The sequence below is a fragment of the Zonotrichia albicollis genome, chromosome 4 (assembly GCF_047830755.1).
Source record: "Zonotrichia albicollis isolate bZonAlb1 chromosome 4, bZonAlb1.hap1, whole genome shotgun sequence".
NCBI lineage: Eukaryota > Metazoa > Chordata > Aves > Passeriformes > Passerellidae > Zonotrichia > Zonotrichia albicollis.
In genome coordinates, this window is record NC_133822.1 from 44,843,579 (window position 1) to 44,860,579 (window position 17,001).

The following is a 17,001-nucleotide window of genomic DNA, read 5'->3' on the forward strand; positions in this document are numbered from 1 at the left end:
GAATTCAGCAGGTTCCACTAAGCAGTGTGCTTTCCCAGACCTCATGAAGATCCCAACTCTCTGAGGCACAGCAAGCTCTGAGCATTAAATTCTTCCTATTCTCGTCCTGTATTCAATTCTGTATTGGCTGGAGTTTGTGCTTTCAGGAAAATAATGAAGCTGATCAGCAGATGAATATCTACAGCTAGAGACTGCAGCCTGGACTGTTTCTTTTTTCCTGCCAACTTGCTTCACAATTGCCAAATATTATTGATTATGAGAACAAAGTTCTATTGAGAAAATTACTGTACACAGAAGATAAAAACTGTCCCTTCCCTGTGTGGGTTTTTTGTTACATTTCAATTTTTATTGTAATCGTGCTATTCATATATTTTTATGTGGAGATTGCAGGTGTGTTGAGAAACAGAAATTGTTCAGGTGTCTACTTCTGTGGTTGAATTCTCAAATGGTGCATGGAGCCTTTGCTCTTCCACCTTGGTTCCACAGCCCATGGTTAGGATGCTTTTACTGCACTAAGCAGTGCACTTTTGTGGCTGCTGTTTGATTAAGGACAAAGAGGGGACCACTGTTTGTAAACAAGAAAAGAGGTGCTGAAGTCATCCTGTATAAGCCTCACAGCAATATCCCTAGACTTACTAGGGCTACAGGGAAAAATGGGAGTTAAAGCACTGAAAGTGTTTACAAGTAAAGATTAATAATTCCTAAACAAGGTTAAATATCACAGGTCAGTTCACTGATATTTTCATTTAATCAATATGTTCACTCATGAACATGGAACATGCTTAGAGTAACCTCAGGCATATTTATGAATATACAGGAAAATACATTTAGCTGCCAATTCTAATTATCCTGAAATGTGCTTTTTCCTGTTGAAGTTTTGGACAATAAGTTTTTCTATGCACAGATTTCATTTTTAAAAAACAGAGGTTTTATTGTTTGGTTTCTCCCTAAATTTTCTCATAAAATTATTTCAATTTTTCATTTTTAAATTATGTTTTTCTCATTTATTATACAATACATGAAAGTTTGCTTGAAAAAAGAAATCTGTTTGCTAGACTGAAGGTCATTGTATTGTTGTTGTTATTCTTATTACTCTCTCAGTCCACTTATGTAATTCTGTTTTTAGACCTCATCTGGACACATCAACAGAGCTGAGGTACTCAGTGGGCTCACTGGTTGATAGCCAGTCTGACTATCGGTCAACTAAAGTGATAAGGCGACCTAGAAGAGGCCGGATGGGAGTACGCAGAGATGAACCAAAGGTTAATCCCCAATTCCTTCTCATGCATTCCCTGATAAGAGAATGTGTTTGAGGCTGTTAGGCTTACAGTTTGTGGAGTTTTCTTCCAGGAAGAAAACAAAAACACAAAGCCACCAAAGAAGAAAACCCAGCCCAGAGTTCAGGGTTTTTTCTATACCCACTCAGAGAACTGTTGTACAAAATGACAGCAGAAAATGTTGAAGTTTAGACGTCAGAGTTCAAACATACTTGATTATTTGTCTTTCCAGAGTATCTTTTTGTATAAATTTTCCTTATAGTAATTTGATAGCTAAATTACAATTATGTGAATATACTTTATGCTATTTGCAGTAATACTGCGAGCATTAATGGAGCGCTTCTAATTGAATAAGTATTTTGAAGTGTTAGTTGCTTTCCTTTCCCATTTATTTTGGAGTCCAACTTTGCAGTTTTCTCTGACATAAGCCATGCATGTTTTAATTGCTGCTCAGGTAAAATCCCTTGGTGATCACGAGTGGAACAGGACGCAGCAGATCGGTGTCCTGAGCAGCCATCCGTTCGAAAGCGACACCGAGATGTCGGACATCGATGACGACGACAGAGAAACGCTGTTCAGCTCCATGGACCTGCTGTCACCAAGTGGCCATTCCGATGCCCAGACCCTGGCCATGATGCTCCAGGAGCAGCTAGATGCAATCAATAAAGAAATCAGGTGTGTAGTCTGAACCAGCTGTGGTGCACTTGGGGTTAAGCTTCCAGCTTCCTTTAGTGCTCGAGTTCAGGTACCATTCATGGCCGTTAGGAAACAGCTTGTTCATTTAGAGGATTGGTAATGTGCCTGCTTTCCAGAGGAGAGTCCTCTGTGAAGATAACAACTGAGTCGTTCTTTTCTAACCATAGAAATTTCTTTCAAAAAACATTCCAAGTGAAGAACTGTTGGCCAGTTGAAGAAAAGTAAGTTAGAAGAGGCTAACACATGGCAGATTTCACGAATTATTGTTCACAGTCCTTTTTTCAAGGTCTTTTTCACTGTTATACATGACTCCACTTGCTCAGTAACAGCCTCCTATCGGAAATATTTCATTTTTGTGCTCTTCATGCTGTCTTCTGGCAGTTATCCCTATGTTAAATCTAATATAAGCCATGAATTCTAAGACATGGTTTTGATTTTCTCTGTAGACACAGAATATGATTTTTCATGCTCCAAGTTGGATTACAGTGCTTGGATATAGGTAATGAATAGAATATATATTAATAGTATTTGTGCAAATTTAATGGAGTGGTAGAAATATGGTTTTATTTATAACAATCATATAATTAAAACATGTCAAATGACATGTTTTAATTAAGTGATTGTTAAAAGTGAAACCATATTTCAAGACTAAAACATTCTTACATGTTTTCAGTAAGGGCAACTTTAAAAAAACTTGATGTATGAAAAACATCCCCTCATTAGTGACTGTTCTTGTAGAAGTAGATGAAGGAAATTATAGTAAATGTGTTAGGGACCTTCTGTTAATACTATAGACAGAAATACTGTGGCTAGAAATATAATCAAGATAGATTGATTTGCCAAAAGATAATCAAGGTAACTTTCTCTGATCAAGGTAACTTTAAAGGAAGAACTCTGTTGGAATATATTGAATTTGAGTAATTTTTCTGTTCAGGAAAAAACATTTTATTATAAATCTAGAGCTTTGCGTTTTTTACTCTCCCACAATGTGTTTGTTCAGATAGGATTACACTGCTTTCTCAAGCCTTTTCCTACACCTGTCAAGATGCAGAGTCAAAGACATTTTTTGGTGTTGGGAAGATAAATCTCCTTAAAACAGTGTACATAAAAGAAAGAACCTTATCCATAATTTCTGTTATTACAAGGAAGTCAGCACTGTGGCCAGCTCAGGAAGCTGTAGATGTAACATTTATATTTGTTTTTAAACAATACTAGTCTTTTGTTGGTTTAACGATACAGTAAAGCACTTTCACAAGGCACAGTACTTCCAGGTGGGATATTATTTGTGCCACCCTGAATCAGATCACTGTTGTACTGAACCCAGGGTCCTGACTCAGATATTAGGTACAGTTTTACCTCAAAAGGGAAGCAAGTCTTTTTATACAGCCATTTTTACAGGAAGTCTACTGAGAGTAGTTTATTTTCTCAACTGCTAATCTTGTACTGAAGTATAGGCTTTTATTATCATAGCAACTATTATTAAAGGACTAGATATGTCATTTTGTGAATTTTTTTATGTGGTTCAGGAAAATCATTCTACAAGTATTGTCGTATAAGCTGTACTGCATTTCATGTTTTCTTGGTTTGTTTTTTTTGAATTGACAAACACAATAAGGGCTTATCAAATTTTTTGAGATATCAAAATAGATTAAAAATGTATTTTGCCTTAGATTTGTTTTATTATACAAGATTATTCAGGATTTAGATTACTAAAATGAAAAACACAGTTATAATTCCCTTGCAAAATATTATTGGCCTTTAAGTTTCTTCCCTGCATTATTTCAAGAAGAGCTGTATGTGTTTTATACAAATTCTGAAATTGATGTTAGGGAAGAAGATTCATCACAGCACAGGAGTTTTTTAGGTTTCTATTTTTAATGTATTATGGTTTATTTATTGTACTTGCTTAATTTCACTCAGAAAAGTCTGGTTCACAGTTTCAGCCTCTCCTGAATTCGTATTCTGTCATTTAACATTGATCTCTCATAATTTTTCCTCCTCTTTGCAAAAAAGGCTACTCCTAGCGCAGGTTTATGGGCAAAGGACTTATAAACAAATATTTTAGTTTAAAGACATTTTCCATTTGAGGTACAATCACAATTAAAAAACAAAACTAAAGAACCCAATGGAATTGTCCTGTTGAGGTGATAGACACTTAAAAAGCTTGTATTGCTTGCTAACAAGGAAATGATTTTAATGAAATTCATTTAAAAACATAGGGTTTTAGAAACAGCTATCATTTTTTCATCAAACTGTAGGGGTAAAACAGACAATTTGTTTTACACGTTCTCTTGTTTTATTAATAAGGATTATTTTAGCAATTCCCTTCTTGAAGGCCCAATTTCATTTGACTCTGAACTTTGTGATTTAGCAAAAGATAAGCAGATGAAGCCAACGTAAGCTTGGAATTAGTTATCTGTGGTAAATCGGATTGTTAACCCCCCCCTGCCCAATTCTAGCTCCTTTGTAAAGGAACCAATATTCCTGAAATGTCATGCATCAAATCTTGCTGTTGGACACATTCATCAAACAGGTTTTGAGGATGGAGGAGTTGAGAAAAATAATTTTATAACTGGTGATTAGAGAAGTAATGTTGGAAAAGGGTCTTTTTTAGTTCTGTGATATTCATCTCTGTTTGCTCTTGCTTTCAAATCTCATATGGGGGTGTGAAGAGACAAATACAACAAGAGCATTCTTCTTTTACTTAATAAGGTTAATCCAAGAAGAGAAAGAGTCGACAGAATTGCGTGCTGAAGAGATAGAGAACAGAGTGGCCAGTGTGAGTCTGGAAGGGTTGAACCTAGCCAGAGTCCACCAAGGCACCTCCATTACTGGCTCGGTGACAGCATCGTCCCTTGCGAGCTCGTCTCCTCCCAGCGGACACTCAACCCCCAAACTCACCCCTCGCAGTCCTGCCAGGGAGATGGACAGAATGGGGGTTATGACACTGGTAAGAAACCTTATGGCAGTATTTCATGTGATATTTCTTGTATTAAGTACTTAATCTTTTCACTGTATGACTGGCTCATCCCTATAATTCTTCATTCACATCTTCATCATCCACACAGATAGCAAATTCTCTTGAATGTGGGCATTTGGTGTCTTTGGGCTTTGTTATAGTGGTTTGGAGCATTGCATGATTCACGAGGGGCATAGTGACAGGATTACTGAGGGCTTTCAGCACACAGGCTGTGGAATTAATGAGAGACAGAACTGCTCACTACATACATTACTTGTATGTAAAAAATGTTTACTAATGGAAAGTTCTTAAGTGATGCAGTTATTACACAATAGTCTGTGAACTATTGCTGACTTTAAACTTCCAGGAAATATCTAGAAGACATTCACACATTCCACCACTTCTTATATGTGATCATTTTGATATACTTTTATATTTGGTATACTCTTTTCTACTTGCAGTGTTTTTATGCATTCTTCATGACTGTATATCATGCACAATGAAATGAGTTCTTTGGTTTCCAGTGATTCATTTAGCTGTTTTATTTCAATATTACAGGTGGCTCACACATAGACATCAAGTCACCATGAAATTACTGTGCAAATAATTTATAACATTGCTGTGTCTTTGAGGACACATTCAAAAATTTCTGGTTCAATTTGAAAAGGGATTTACAGGGAATTTAATTTTGATCCTAGACAAAAAGAAATAGTACATCTGTCAAATATTTGAAGATAGTATGTGTCAACATATTTAAGATGAACACCTCTGATACTGATCTGAGTACAGATGCAGGGTTCAGTGTGAGATACAAACCAGTTTGGAGCCAGGGTGAATTAATCCCTTTAAGTGCCAGGAGAGAATCAAAGCAGCCCACTCTGCTGATCTCATAAAGGGAATAGAAGAGGGTATGTGTAAACCAAATTTTTACTTGCTTTTTCTCTGATAATCATGTCACTAATGTCCCCTTGTGGTCCATTCCTGGGAAGCAATAGCACTGATTCCCTCTGGAGCCTTTCCTAACAAAAAAGGTTGTTAAGAGCAGCTGGAAATGAGGCTTGGCTGTCATTCTTCTCAGCTGGGAGTAGGGAATTTTGTGGATGATCACCTAGCCAAGTATTCCCTTTTCCTGGGAACTGACAACTACTCATGCCCACCTCTGCTTCTCCCAGTTTGGTAAGGGGTTTGCTGCCACTTGGGACCTGAGGTCAGCAGGGAGGAGGTCCTGGCAGGCATCTGTAACTTGTTCTGTGCTGCTCCCAGTTCCCACTGCTGAACAGCAGAAACAAAGATATTGGTTGCAGTCTGGCTGTCAGTAAATGGCAATGGTTGAACTGCCCCACCAGCAGACACCTGCACTGCCTGGTGACCTGGATTTGAAAATTGTACCTTTGGGTCAGTAGGTTCATCAGATTCAAACACAAAATGACAGCATAGCCTCTGCATTTCAGGTTGCCATGATCTGGCTGACATCCAGCTCTACCTGTGCTAAAACTCAGTTGGAATTGTCTGTCTGACTTGCAGTTGAACTCTTGACTTGCCATAAGCAGTAGAAGCATCCCCCCATAGTGTGCTTATCAGCACAGCCCACAGCTTTTCTCACCTTCATCAACCACTTCAGGACACTTCTGCCCTGCACTGTTTCAGCAGGAATTCAGTGTTCAATATCACTTCCTATCGGCTGGGAACAGACACAGGTCTGTCAGACATCCTTTAAGTGAAACTTGGAGTTGGGGAGAGATTGAAGTCCAATCTCTACAGCTCAAATTGCCAAATAGCCCTGTGTTGGTTGGCTGGGGAAGGAGGACTGCATGAGTTTCCACAGCCCAGGTGCATGTAGTAAATAAATTCTGCAGATTATCTTCAGCTTTCCTTAAATGAAAGAGACATCTACCAAAAATGAAAATGCAAAGGGGGTTGAAAAAGACCCATTCTAGTAGTCTGCTACTGCCAAGTAATACTGAAGAAGATAGGTGAATATGTATTCATTTCCTGAAAATACCAGTCATTTTTTCAGTCATGGTATTTTGTGATTTTACTTGGTGGGACACCAATATATTTGTATTTGATAAAATTTCTAAAAAACAATCTCCGTTGGAGATAACGTAAGTACTTATATGAAAACTCAAAAATGGAAAGTGCTACTATAGGCTTGAAATTCTTTGCTAAGTTATGAAATTGAAGGAGAGTGTAGTTTTAGGAAAAATACCCAAACCAACTTTCCCAGAATGACATATTTTTCAGGGGTTATATTACATTAATGCAGCAAGTGTATACTTAGTATATAATATGGAGAGTGATTAGTCTTTGCTTCCCACTTCATGAATGGGAGAACCACAAATGAGAGGGGCTTTTTATGCTTCAATAATATTTATTAATTGCTATTTTTTGTTGTTTCCACTTTTGTTACCAATTGAAGCCAAGCGACCTAAGGAAACATCGAAGAAAGGTATGATACTGGGGTTTTTTAAAGTTTGGGAGAACCCATTTATCATATTCCTCTGCTATTTAGATAACTACATCTTTGCTGGGGTCCGTTGCCAGCAACTGCATCCACTTCTCTCATTTTCATTCTATGCCTGAACATAATCATTACTCCTACCTGGAATGGCTTCCAGGGGTCACAGCTAAGCCACAGAAGCAAGGCCCACTGAGTGGTATCTTGGAGTAGCAGCCTCAACAGCACAAACTTAAAGGGATATTTATTTTTAAAGAAGTATGGACACAGAAGCATTACCTTCAAATGTATTTCAGCCACTCTTCTTGCTGGAGGAACTACAGAGAGATTCCTTGAAATCTTCTGGAGCAATGTAAATTTGTTTATGGAACTGGCACTGATGATGAAACTCCTTGACATTATTTAAGATGAATCATTATAATGGTCTGGCAAAATCCCTGTTTGTCCATGCTTACTGTTAAGCATAGTGACCATTCTGGTAACGCACTGTGAAGAGAGTGGTCATGTTTATGCCTGTATTCACATTCTCTCTTACATCCCTGAGAAACCTAGTAAAACTTAATAATCCTGTGTAATGCAAGGGACCCACTTACAACTAAGGTTGTCTTTATGTTTAGACCTTCGCCAATCTTTTTAGCATAAAAGGGATGAACTGCTTCCAAAAGCATAGTCTCATTTCTTTTAAATATCTGTTTTAATCTGTCATATTTAGAAAAAAAGAACCCTTACAATTTGCTAGAAACATTGCATTTGAAATCTTACGTGTTTCAGTCCACTTGACAATTTCATGAGGTGTATATTGAAACGTTCTTGAAAAGCTAATATGCTCTCATTGGAGTCTCTCTCCCCCAGATTGCAGTAGTTGAAGAAGATGGGCGTGAAGATAAAGCCACAATCAAATGTGAAACTTCTCCTCCTCCAACACCCAGAGCCATCAGGATGACTCACACCCTTCCTTCTTCGTACCACAATGATGCCAGAAGGTAAGATGTTTGTAATATGGATTGGTACTTCACAGTATTGTTGTTTTCAAGTCATGTTGTTTAACTACTCCAAAATTACTTGATTTCTTCCCTGTTTCTCATATAATGAGAGAAAAAACCCTACCCATTGTCTGTTGCAATGACCCTGAAAATGTTTATCAGTGCTAAAGTACATGCTGGGTATTTCTGTTTTGAGGTACAGTTTTGATGACTACTAGAAGTAGCAGTGCTACAAATCCCAGAAATAAAATCAGAATGCTGACTACTGTATTTTTCATAAATTGTTCTTAGCAAAGTAAAAATACTTATTTTCAGCCTTGCCTGACAGAGAAAGTGTGGTCTTCTGTTGCTCTCTATGTTGCTAAATAATTTAAAGATGTGATTGTTTCACTTGTCTGGAGATCATTACTAAATTATTACCAAATAATTTATTTGCAGAGCTGCTTAGAAGAAAATAATGTTGACATGTTATCTATTCTATTTCTTTATTATCATTTTGCAGTAGTTTGCCTGCTTCACTGGAGCCAGAAAGCATTGGTCTTGGCAGTGTCAGCAGCAGCCAGGACTCCCTGCACAAAGCTCCCAAGAAGAAAGGAATCAAGTCTTCAATAGGACGATTGTTCGGTAAAAAAGAGAAGGCTCGACTTGGACAGCTCAGTAAGGAATTAGTGGTAACAAGCTAAGGTCACCATTTCACTGCCATTTTTCCATTTTTAATTTTGCTCTTTTTGCTCTTTTTTTTTTAGTTTCCAATTCACTCATGTTTCTGTTTTGTCTGGCACAACTTTCCCATTAAATTTCACTGTTATCAGCAGGTGTATTTGTCAAGAGTTTGCCATGACTGTAATGTAAATGAAAAGAGAGTTTGGTCACAATTTACTGGAGTCATCTTCTTCACTGAACCTGTGGAATTAGGGTAGCAATGGTAACACTGTATTCTTCAATAACCACATAAAGAGGAGGTGAGAAGTTAATTAGCAATAAATGGCTATAATGGTGCTATACTTATGTAATACAGAAGGTCCTTGCAATCAAGTGTAGCTGCTTTTCAGATTTCAGTGTGTTGATCGATGCTCTCTATTGCCTATAGCTGAATGTCCTCAGGATAACTCTTACTTTTACAATTATGCTGCTCACAGTAGTGCTTAGCTTTCTCCCTACTTCTGTCCTTTCCCTTGCCGAGACTATTTCATTCTACTTCATTCATGGCAAAAATCTTCCAACACAAATATCAAATTGTAGTAAATGCGTCAATAAAATTGAAATACTGGCTCTTGCCTAGTCATACAGATGTCAAATAATACAAATTTGTGAGGCATTAAATTTTACTGCTGTGGTGACCATGTGACCCTTGTAAAAAGAATTTTAAGGCCTTGCAGTAAACACTTAGGCAGCAAGCATAAGCCTGAAATTAAAAACCTATGTTTTTCTTACAACGTGTCCTTAGCAGAAGTAACAAACCCATTGCTAAAATAGTACACAATAAAGAAAGATAGTACTACGGTCAAAGCATCAGAGTAAAATTGAAAAATTGAGTATTCTTCATTTATACTCCAACTTTTCTCTGCCTGTGAATACTATATGTTCTTGAAAAAACCTAATTTCTAATTGCAATCTGAATTCCCCCCCTTTTTTCACTATAAAAAGAGTAAAACTGAATCTTTCAAATGAGAATGTATAAATGAGTCTTTCAAATACACCTGTATGCCACCATCTGCATTTTTGGCAAATTTTAAAACTTTAGACTACATCGGAATTTAGACTTTATTAATTCACATTTACATTCCATATAATCTTTCTTATTGACACTGATGGTTTATGGATAATAAGCTACAATTTCTCAGTAAGTCAGGAACATAGAGGACAAAGATGCAATAAATGTGTGGGTCTTCCCTGCAGTTCTTTGGAATGTGGAACAAAAATGAAACGACAGTTTCAAAGACTATTTCAGGAGCAATGAAATCTGGCAATAGATTAATTTCCTAATACCCACCATGATTAATAATACATACATAGGATTTGATAAAGCCCATCTGTAATTCCCCATACTAGGTCATGAAATTGCTAAAATATGTTAGTGGTTTGCAATAATATGAATTTTTTGTGACTTCCCTTTTTTAATTCAAGAGCAAAATTTCAATATAATGCACATTTTAATTAAGGAAACGAAGTTTACTAGTATGTATAAAATGAACAGTAAGACTGTTACTTAATCAGAAGGTAGGAGAAAAATATTTTTCAGAAATTAAAAAGACATTGAACAGCTGAATTGCTGGTAATTTTTCTCATCTTAATTTTTAACATATCAAAAGAAAAGCATTTATTGAGTGGTCATTTCCACTCAATGACATATAGAATCATGGAATATCCTGAGTTGCAAGGGACAATGAAATTTTTAAAAGAGCAGTCATGGTAGTAGTTGACTCAGTTTCACAACAGATGTGTTATCTGTGCAGCTATATAATTAGGAGTTCTATTTGTGGTAAGATACTACATCACAGAAATTTACATAGAAAGTCCTATCACTGCAGCACTGCAAAATATTTGAATGGTTTTTATAACCTAAAATAATATTGCAAAATCAATAAAAGAATGCAGTTTATTTCCTTGCTTAAATTAAACACTCTAATTTAATATAGACACATGCTTCTTACATTTTTTAATATGAAAAATAAATTTTCTTTAAAAGCACACATTTATATACTCCTGTTTAAGAAACACTATTGAAACCTCCAGGCTTGTATTACTAAAATCAACAGAGCCATGCTATTACACAAAATATTTCCTTGCGCTGTATTCCTTGCAAGCCCCTGAAATGATTTCTTTTCAATTCCTAAATTTGCCAGAATTTTGTTCTTTTATTATTTGATAATTTTACCTTCTCTGCTAAACCATTAGCTTTATTGTTTCAAGCCACATTCATGCTTTAGGAGATCTTTCTTAGAACTGAGATTCAAGATTTCTAGATTCCTTAAGTTTTGTCTAAGTTTTTGGAGAAGGAAAAAGGAATGCTGCAGGGAGCACATGTGCACTTTCTTTCATTCTTTCCTTTTTTTTTTCTTTCCTTCTTTTCCAGTCTTCTCTCTCTTGGCAAGCACCACTTTTGTATTTTTCTCATGTTACATTTTAAATATTCTAGACCCTAAAACAAACAATACATTCCTGGCATTTTTAGAATTGCCCAAGCAAGCTGATCTGCATGGCAAATGGAAAAGTCAGCTTGTTAGGAAACATTGTGGCCACATCCAATGGGAGGTGTACCCTCAGTTATTTGAAGGCCAGATGTATTTGGAGAATGGAGAAATGCATTATGCCCCAACTACTCTCCAACCTGTAATAAACCCTCACTGCACTGCACTCATCCCATCCCTGTCCAACATACTGAGAGCTGCTCTCTCAAGAAAGGTGTGGTATGTTTATGACTATTTGCTGAATGAAAAATGTAATCCAGAGCCAGCAAGAAGCATTTAATGAGATTCCATAGGACTTTGACAGGCAGATGAAGTGAAAAAAAGTATGCGTTCCTATTTTCTGCATTTGCGAGATGCATTTGCATCATTCTCATTGTGAGACTTGCAGTAGTGTCCTCTTTCAATAAATTAAAAATCTGTCTAGACAAACAGGAGTGCTAAAATGGCACCTGCTTTGAAAGAACAGCTTAAACCCAAGCTTTTCTAAGTTTTTGTCATAGACATGATGCAGTAGTAGCTTTTGTTCACTTGATTGAGGTGCATGTAAATCTAGCTTGCAAAAGGCTGTGATGCTATTTTGCTTCATAACATTTATGAATTATTTTATTATTAAAATTAACATATCAGGACAGAAATATTTTAATTTACTTTGTGCTTTTTTATTATGCCAGCATCCGCTATGCAATTGTTCACTATCCACTAGCTGTAGATAAGAAATTGCTATGTTCAAATGGAGTCAAGCATCGACATTTTACCATACTGTGGTCTTCTTTCTCGTGCCAGTTGCACACCTTCCTTCCAAGGTGGAGCACAAGAGGAAGGCAGCCTTCAAAGGAGTGCTGCAGGGCCTCTGTCTGCACACACACGAGTGGGAGTGAGAGGACAGTGTGCAGCCAGAGCCTGGAGACTCTTCTGAGCTCCATGGGCAGGTCCCCTCTTCTTGAACCAGGGCAGCGATAAAAATGTCAGACCATTTTCCATTTCTGTGCTAGGGAAAGTCTTGTCAGTGGCCATGTGGATCATACCAGTCATGCCCTTAGTTTCTAAAATTATTTTATTTTGGTCCACATGTCTTACTGCAAGCTTCCTTTGTCACTTTGTGTGAGTTATTCAAGTTCCCTTGACTTTGACCACATTTAGGTGCCTACAAGCCAGGGAGATGTAGGAGGCTTTTTACTTATCTCTGCCAGATTCTTTGTCTCATGTCTGGGAGTTTTCAGGGAAAATGACATCTAAGACCCTCTATGAAAACAAAATGAAGACTTTAGCACTACTGCCTTAGGTGATGCTGCATGATGGCAATAGTAGAGAGACAGTTTCAGAGAATTCAATTTCATTTGTACATTTCTCAACTAAGATTAAAACTGAGAGCATTGCTTACTTAGCACCACGAGACTGAGCCTTGGGAGGCAAAGAAAAATAGGTAAAGGAGATAAGGGTGCTCGTGTCACACATTGCCACTAAACACAAGGAGGAGAAAACATTTTTTTTCCTCTACTGCTTTTTCCAATGTAGTAAATGCTCATCAGAATTTACTTCTGCAGGTGATAGATGTTCTCCACATACACCAGATGTCACAGTTTAAGAAAACAAATATAGATGAAGGTGGGTGGGAGGGGAATTGAAGGGCTAAGGAGGGGAACAACAGAAGAGAGAGAAGGAAAAATATGGTGGCGTTTTTGTTTGTTTTATTTTCCAGGAGGTTACATGGAAACAGAGGCAGCAGCTCAGGAATCTCTGGGATTAGGCAAACTTGGAACACAAGCAGAAAAGGACAGAAGACTAAAGAAAAAGTGAGTACTGTTTTTATGTGACTTTTTGGCTGAAAGTTTCAAATATCAGGATTTTTATTGTTTTACTCAAATGTGGAATGAGAAGCAAGACCATCTACTATGGCATTTTAGTAGTGATGTTTTTTTGCAGTGTAAAAGTTTTTAGAGCTGCATATAAAATATAGGGGGAAATATTCAGAGTCTGTCAATTGTACAATATTATTTCAATTGTGAAAGAAAACAGGTTTATGAGAGACATTTTTCCGTTTCACATTGTCATTAATCCTGTGCTTTTTTGCCTTCAGTGCAATTCTGAAAAAATAGATACGTATTTAGTGACTCATTGTGTAGATTTTCTTTTTCAAAAGGGTGAAAAATCTCTTTAGTATTATCTATTGAACAGTGTTACTTCTGTTTCTAGATGTCAAAGGTTCCCCATAAACCCTAGCAGCTTCAGTTTATTTACCTGTCAGCAAATGCAGACAAAAAGCAGCCTAGCTTTTTGTTTGCATCAATTATATAATAATTTAATGCTGTCTTTCATGCACCTCCTTGTAAAAGCAGTACACTGACTCATAGCAGCTGCCAGGAGCTATGAAGAACTAATAAAATAAGGCTGCAAACACAAAAGAAACCTCTTGGCAGCACTGCACTTACAGTGTAATTAGAGGGTGTCAGAGAAAAAGACAGTACTTGAAACTGACTTTGCAAATTCATTCTGTAAGCAAATAGGTTTATTTTCATCCATAACCATTCACTTTAATGCTATTATTTGGATTCTGAAAGCCTCATTTTAAAAAATTTCTGGGTTTTCTGGTTTTTTCTCTCTTTTAAGATTCCTTGCCTGAGTTTCAAGAGAATTTTCAGTTCTAGTCCAAAGAATCCAGGGATAATATTTGAGGTTCTCTTTAAATTTTTATGTTGAATATTTTTAATCACTACTTTTCTGTCAAGTGCTTGATGAAATATAACTTCAAATGTACACATTCATGTAATGTACAAATGCAAACATTCTGTTTAAATCAGCCTCAATTTAGCAATTAGAGAAGCAGTCACTGTGCTAGCTGGAAGAGAAGAAACGTTTTCAATTCAATTAAGAAACTCAAAATAGCATTCACAGGGATGTTACAGTTGATGAATCTTGTCTCTGTATTTCTTGTCTATACATAATAAGTAATTTTAGGAATGTATGGATGTAGATTATGTTACCATAGGTTTTTATTTTTACTAAATCCAGAAGGCATCTTTGAGGTCATCATTACCGTTCATAAAGAATATAACATTATTTTCAGCAGCCTTTTTTTGAAGTCCCAATGTACCTTCCAGTTCTGAAGGCTGAATGTATCACATTATTGAAACAATTTTGAAGGGAATAATGCATTCATTTTGTTCACTTTCTTATCTGTTAGTTCATTAAACTGGGTAAAATAACAAGACTTGGCACACATAACTGCAAACATGACATGACTATTTCATCTATAGATTGCCTACCAACTTTTGGGTCTGTAAATAAGGGGTGTGCAGATAATCTGTTATTAAATTTGTGTCCAATCTCACACAGTCCCATGCTTTCTGCTTTTCAAGTCTTTCCTTTTTTTCTCCTGTGTCTGTCTGTCCTTGGTTCTTTATGGATTAGATGTAATCAAAGTGTCCTCTGCTGGAAGGAATCTTTCCTTTGTGACTATGACTATTCTATTAGTCTGAACTGTATATTATTTATCCAAAGTATATGTTCTACAACTATCTCATGAAGAAATTTAATTTTCCCCCTGTGCCTTTTAGGGTTACCTGTCTTCATAGTTTCTCACTTCAGAACTGCAGAGAGTTTAACATACATTATTGCTAGATTATGTATATATGTATATATATGTTATATCGTTTTAGAGGAACCATAATACAGGAAAAAATGTAACCCATTGTGTCAGAGATACACAGGAGATTGTGCTGAATTATGGCAGTGGAGTGTAAGAGATGCTGTCAGTGGAGTGTAAGAGAATTAACACTTCTTTGTAAGAAATGCAGTCACAGCATCACAGAATGGGTCAGGTTGGAAGGACCACAGTGGGTCCTGTTTCATCACCCCTGCTTAAGCAGGGTCATCCCAGGGCACATGGCGCAGGATTGGGTCCACATGGGTCTTGAATATCAGTCATTTATTTGCATGTCTTACCTTAGAAAATACTAAATTGAGAAAGTCCACAAAGTAATTTAAATGAAAATTTTGTTGCAGTAGGTCACATTCCTTTGTACCAATTCTTAACAATGCCAAATTCCCTCTGGAAGTAGCCTTGCCATGCACACAGTAGGTGCAAGATTACTGAACTGTGTGGTGCAAACGAGGAAACTGTGCTATGTAACATTAATGGTGGTGGGGGTGTGTGGGAGGTCCTTCTAAGACATAATAAGAGAAGTCTGGGAGTAATTTCCTGGCTCATGATGTAGCAGTAGGATCTTTGGCAGTATGATTTAAGTCCCAGTGGTTGATTCCTCCTTTACTGCTGAACAAAACTGCTCCACAAACCCTGCAGAGACAGTGAGCAGTCACTGCAACACAGAGCAGAGCACCTTTTAAGCATTTCTAACTGGCTTGGATTAGGATGTAAAAGCCCAAGAGAGCCAAACCCACCAACAGGATAGGTAAAGGATAGGCTAAAGCTGGGAAGTACTACTTGGTATTGCATTTCAGGTCTGAGACAGCTTTACTTATGCTGGCTTTGTCTCTCCCTTTAAACAAATGAAAACCAAATCCAAAGCATAAAAAATCAAAAACGACCTCCAAAAGAAACCCTGCAAAGAAACACCCCAACAACACAAAAAGCCTTCAAATAGTGATGCCAGAGCCAATTCTCTTTTCTATAAAACAAGTATAATACCCCATACTAAAATTGTGTTTCCCTTTGAGATGTGCAAATCAGGTGACATAGCTTTCAGCCCTGTTAACAGCTCAGCAACAGTTCAGTGGTGCTTCTGGTGCAGGAAAACAGAGATTCTCCCCTTGCTGTGAAACAGAAGTCGGGTTCATCAGTGTGATCAACATATGACTACTGTGCTAGTAGTCATGATCTTCACCCACCTCTGCTATTAGCTTGGATTTAGTTTGGATGAAAGTCATTATAAAAGGATAGATTCATGTTAAATTATATCCATGGTATTTCTTAACTGAGAAATACTTAAAATGTTAAATTTTTAATTTTGCGTTTTTGAATGTATTTAATTTCATCAGTAATTCCAGAAGGATGCCCTTATCCCAGGGATAAAGATGCAGGATGTTTCAAATTGCCAGGTACTGCAGCAGCAGGTTCTAATGGTGCATCAGGTGTCCTGAGCACCTGCTCCCTCAAGCAAATGTTGCATCAACTCTGGCCCCCATGGAGTCAGGAACACACTGCAGTGTGTTATAGTGCTTTAGTCCCATTTGTTTGCATGGAGCCAGGTACTGAATAAGAGTTTTCACTCTGAAAAGTTTAATGAGAGAGTGTGGTAATTTTGGAGACCAGTTCCCTCTCTGGTGATTATAGTGTCATTATCCTAAATTTCAAGGTTTCCCTGCTTCCTTTTTAAAATATGCTAGTCAGATGTAAAATTTCTTTCAGTTTCAATTGACTGCTTAGACTTCATTAAAATGTAATTAACAGTTTCTCTCAATAATATGATAGGCATTTATA

General features: G+C 37.0%; 1 protein-coding gene across 12 annotated transcripts in view; it reads left to right on the forward strand.

Moving 5' to 3' along the window:
• PPFIA2 (PTPRF interacting protein alpha 2) overlaps positions 1–17,001 on the forward strand; it is a 287,577-nt gene that overhangs the window by 238,367 nt on the left and 32,209 nt on the right. For all 12 annotated transcript variants that reach the window (XM_074539659.1, XM_014271727.3, XM_074539658.1 and 9 more), the window contains 7 exons: positions 1,127–1,262; positions 1,732–1,952; positions 4,686–4,923; positions 7,352–7,381; positions 8,243–8,373; positions 8,876–9,030; positions 13,264–13,357. In XM_074539659.1, coding sequence (XP_074395760.1) covers positions 1,127–1,262; positions 1,732–1,952; positions 4,686–4,923; positions 7,352–7,381; positions 8,243–8,373; positions 8,876–9,030; positions 13,264–13,357 — 1,005 coding nt within the window. The remainder of the gene's footprint in view (positions 1–1,126; positions 1,263–1,731; positions 1,953–4,685; positions 4,924–7,351; positions 7,382–8,242; positions 8,374–8,875; positions 9,031–13,263; positions 13,358–17,001) is intronic.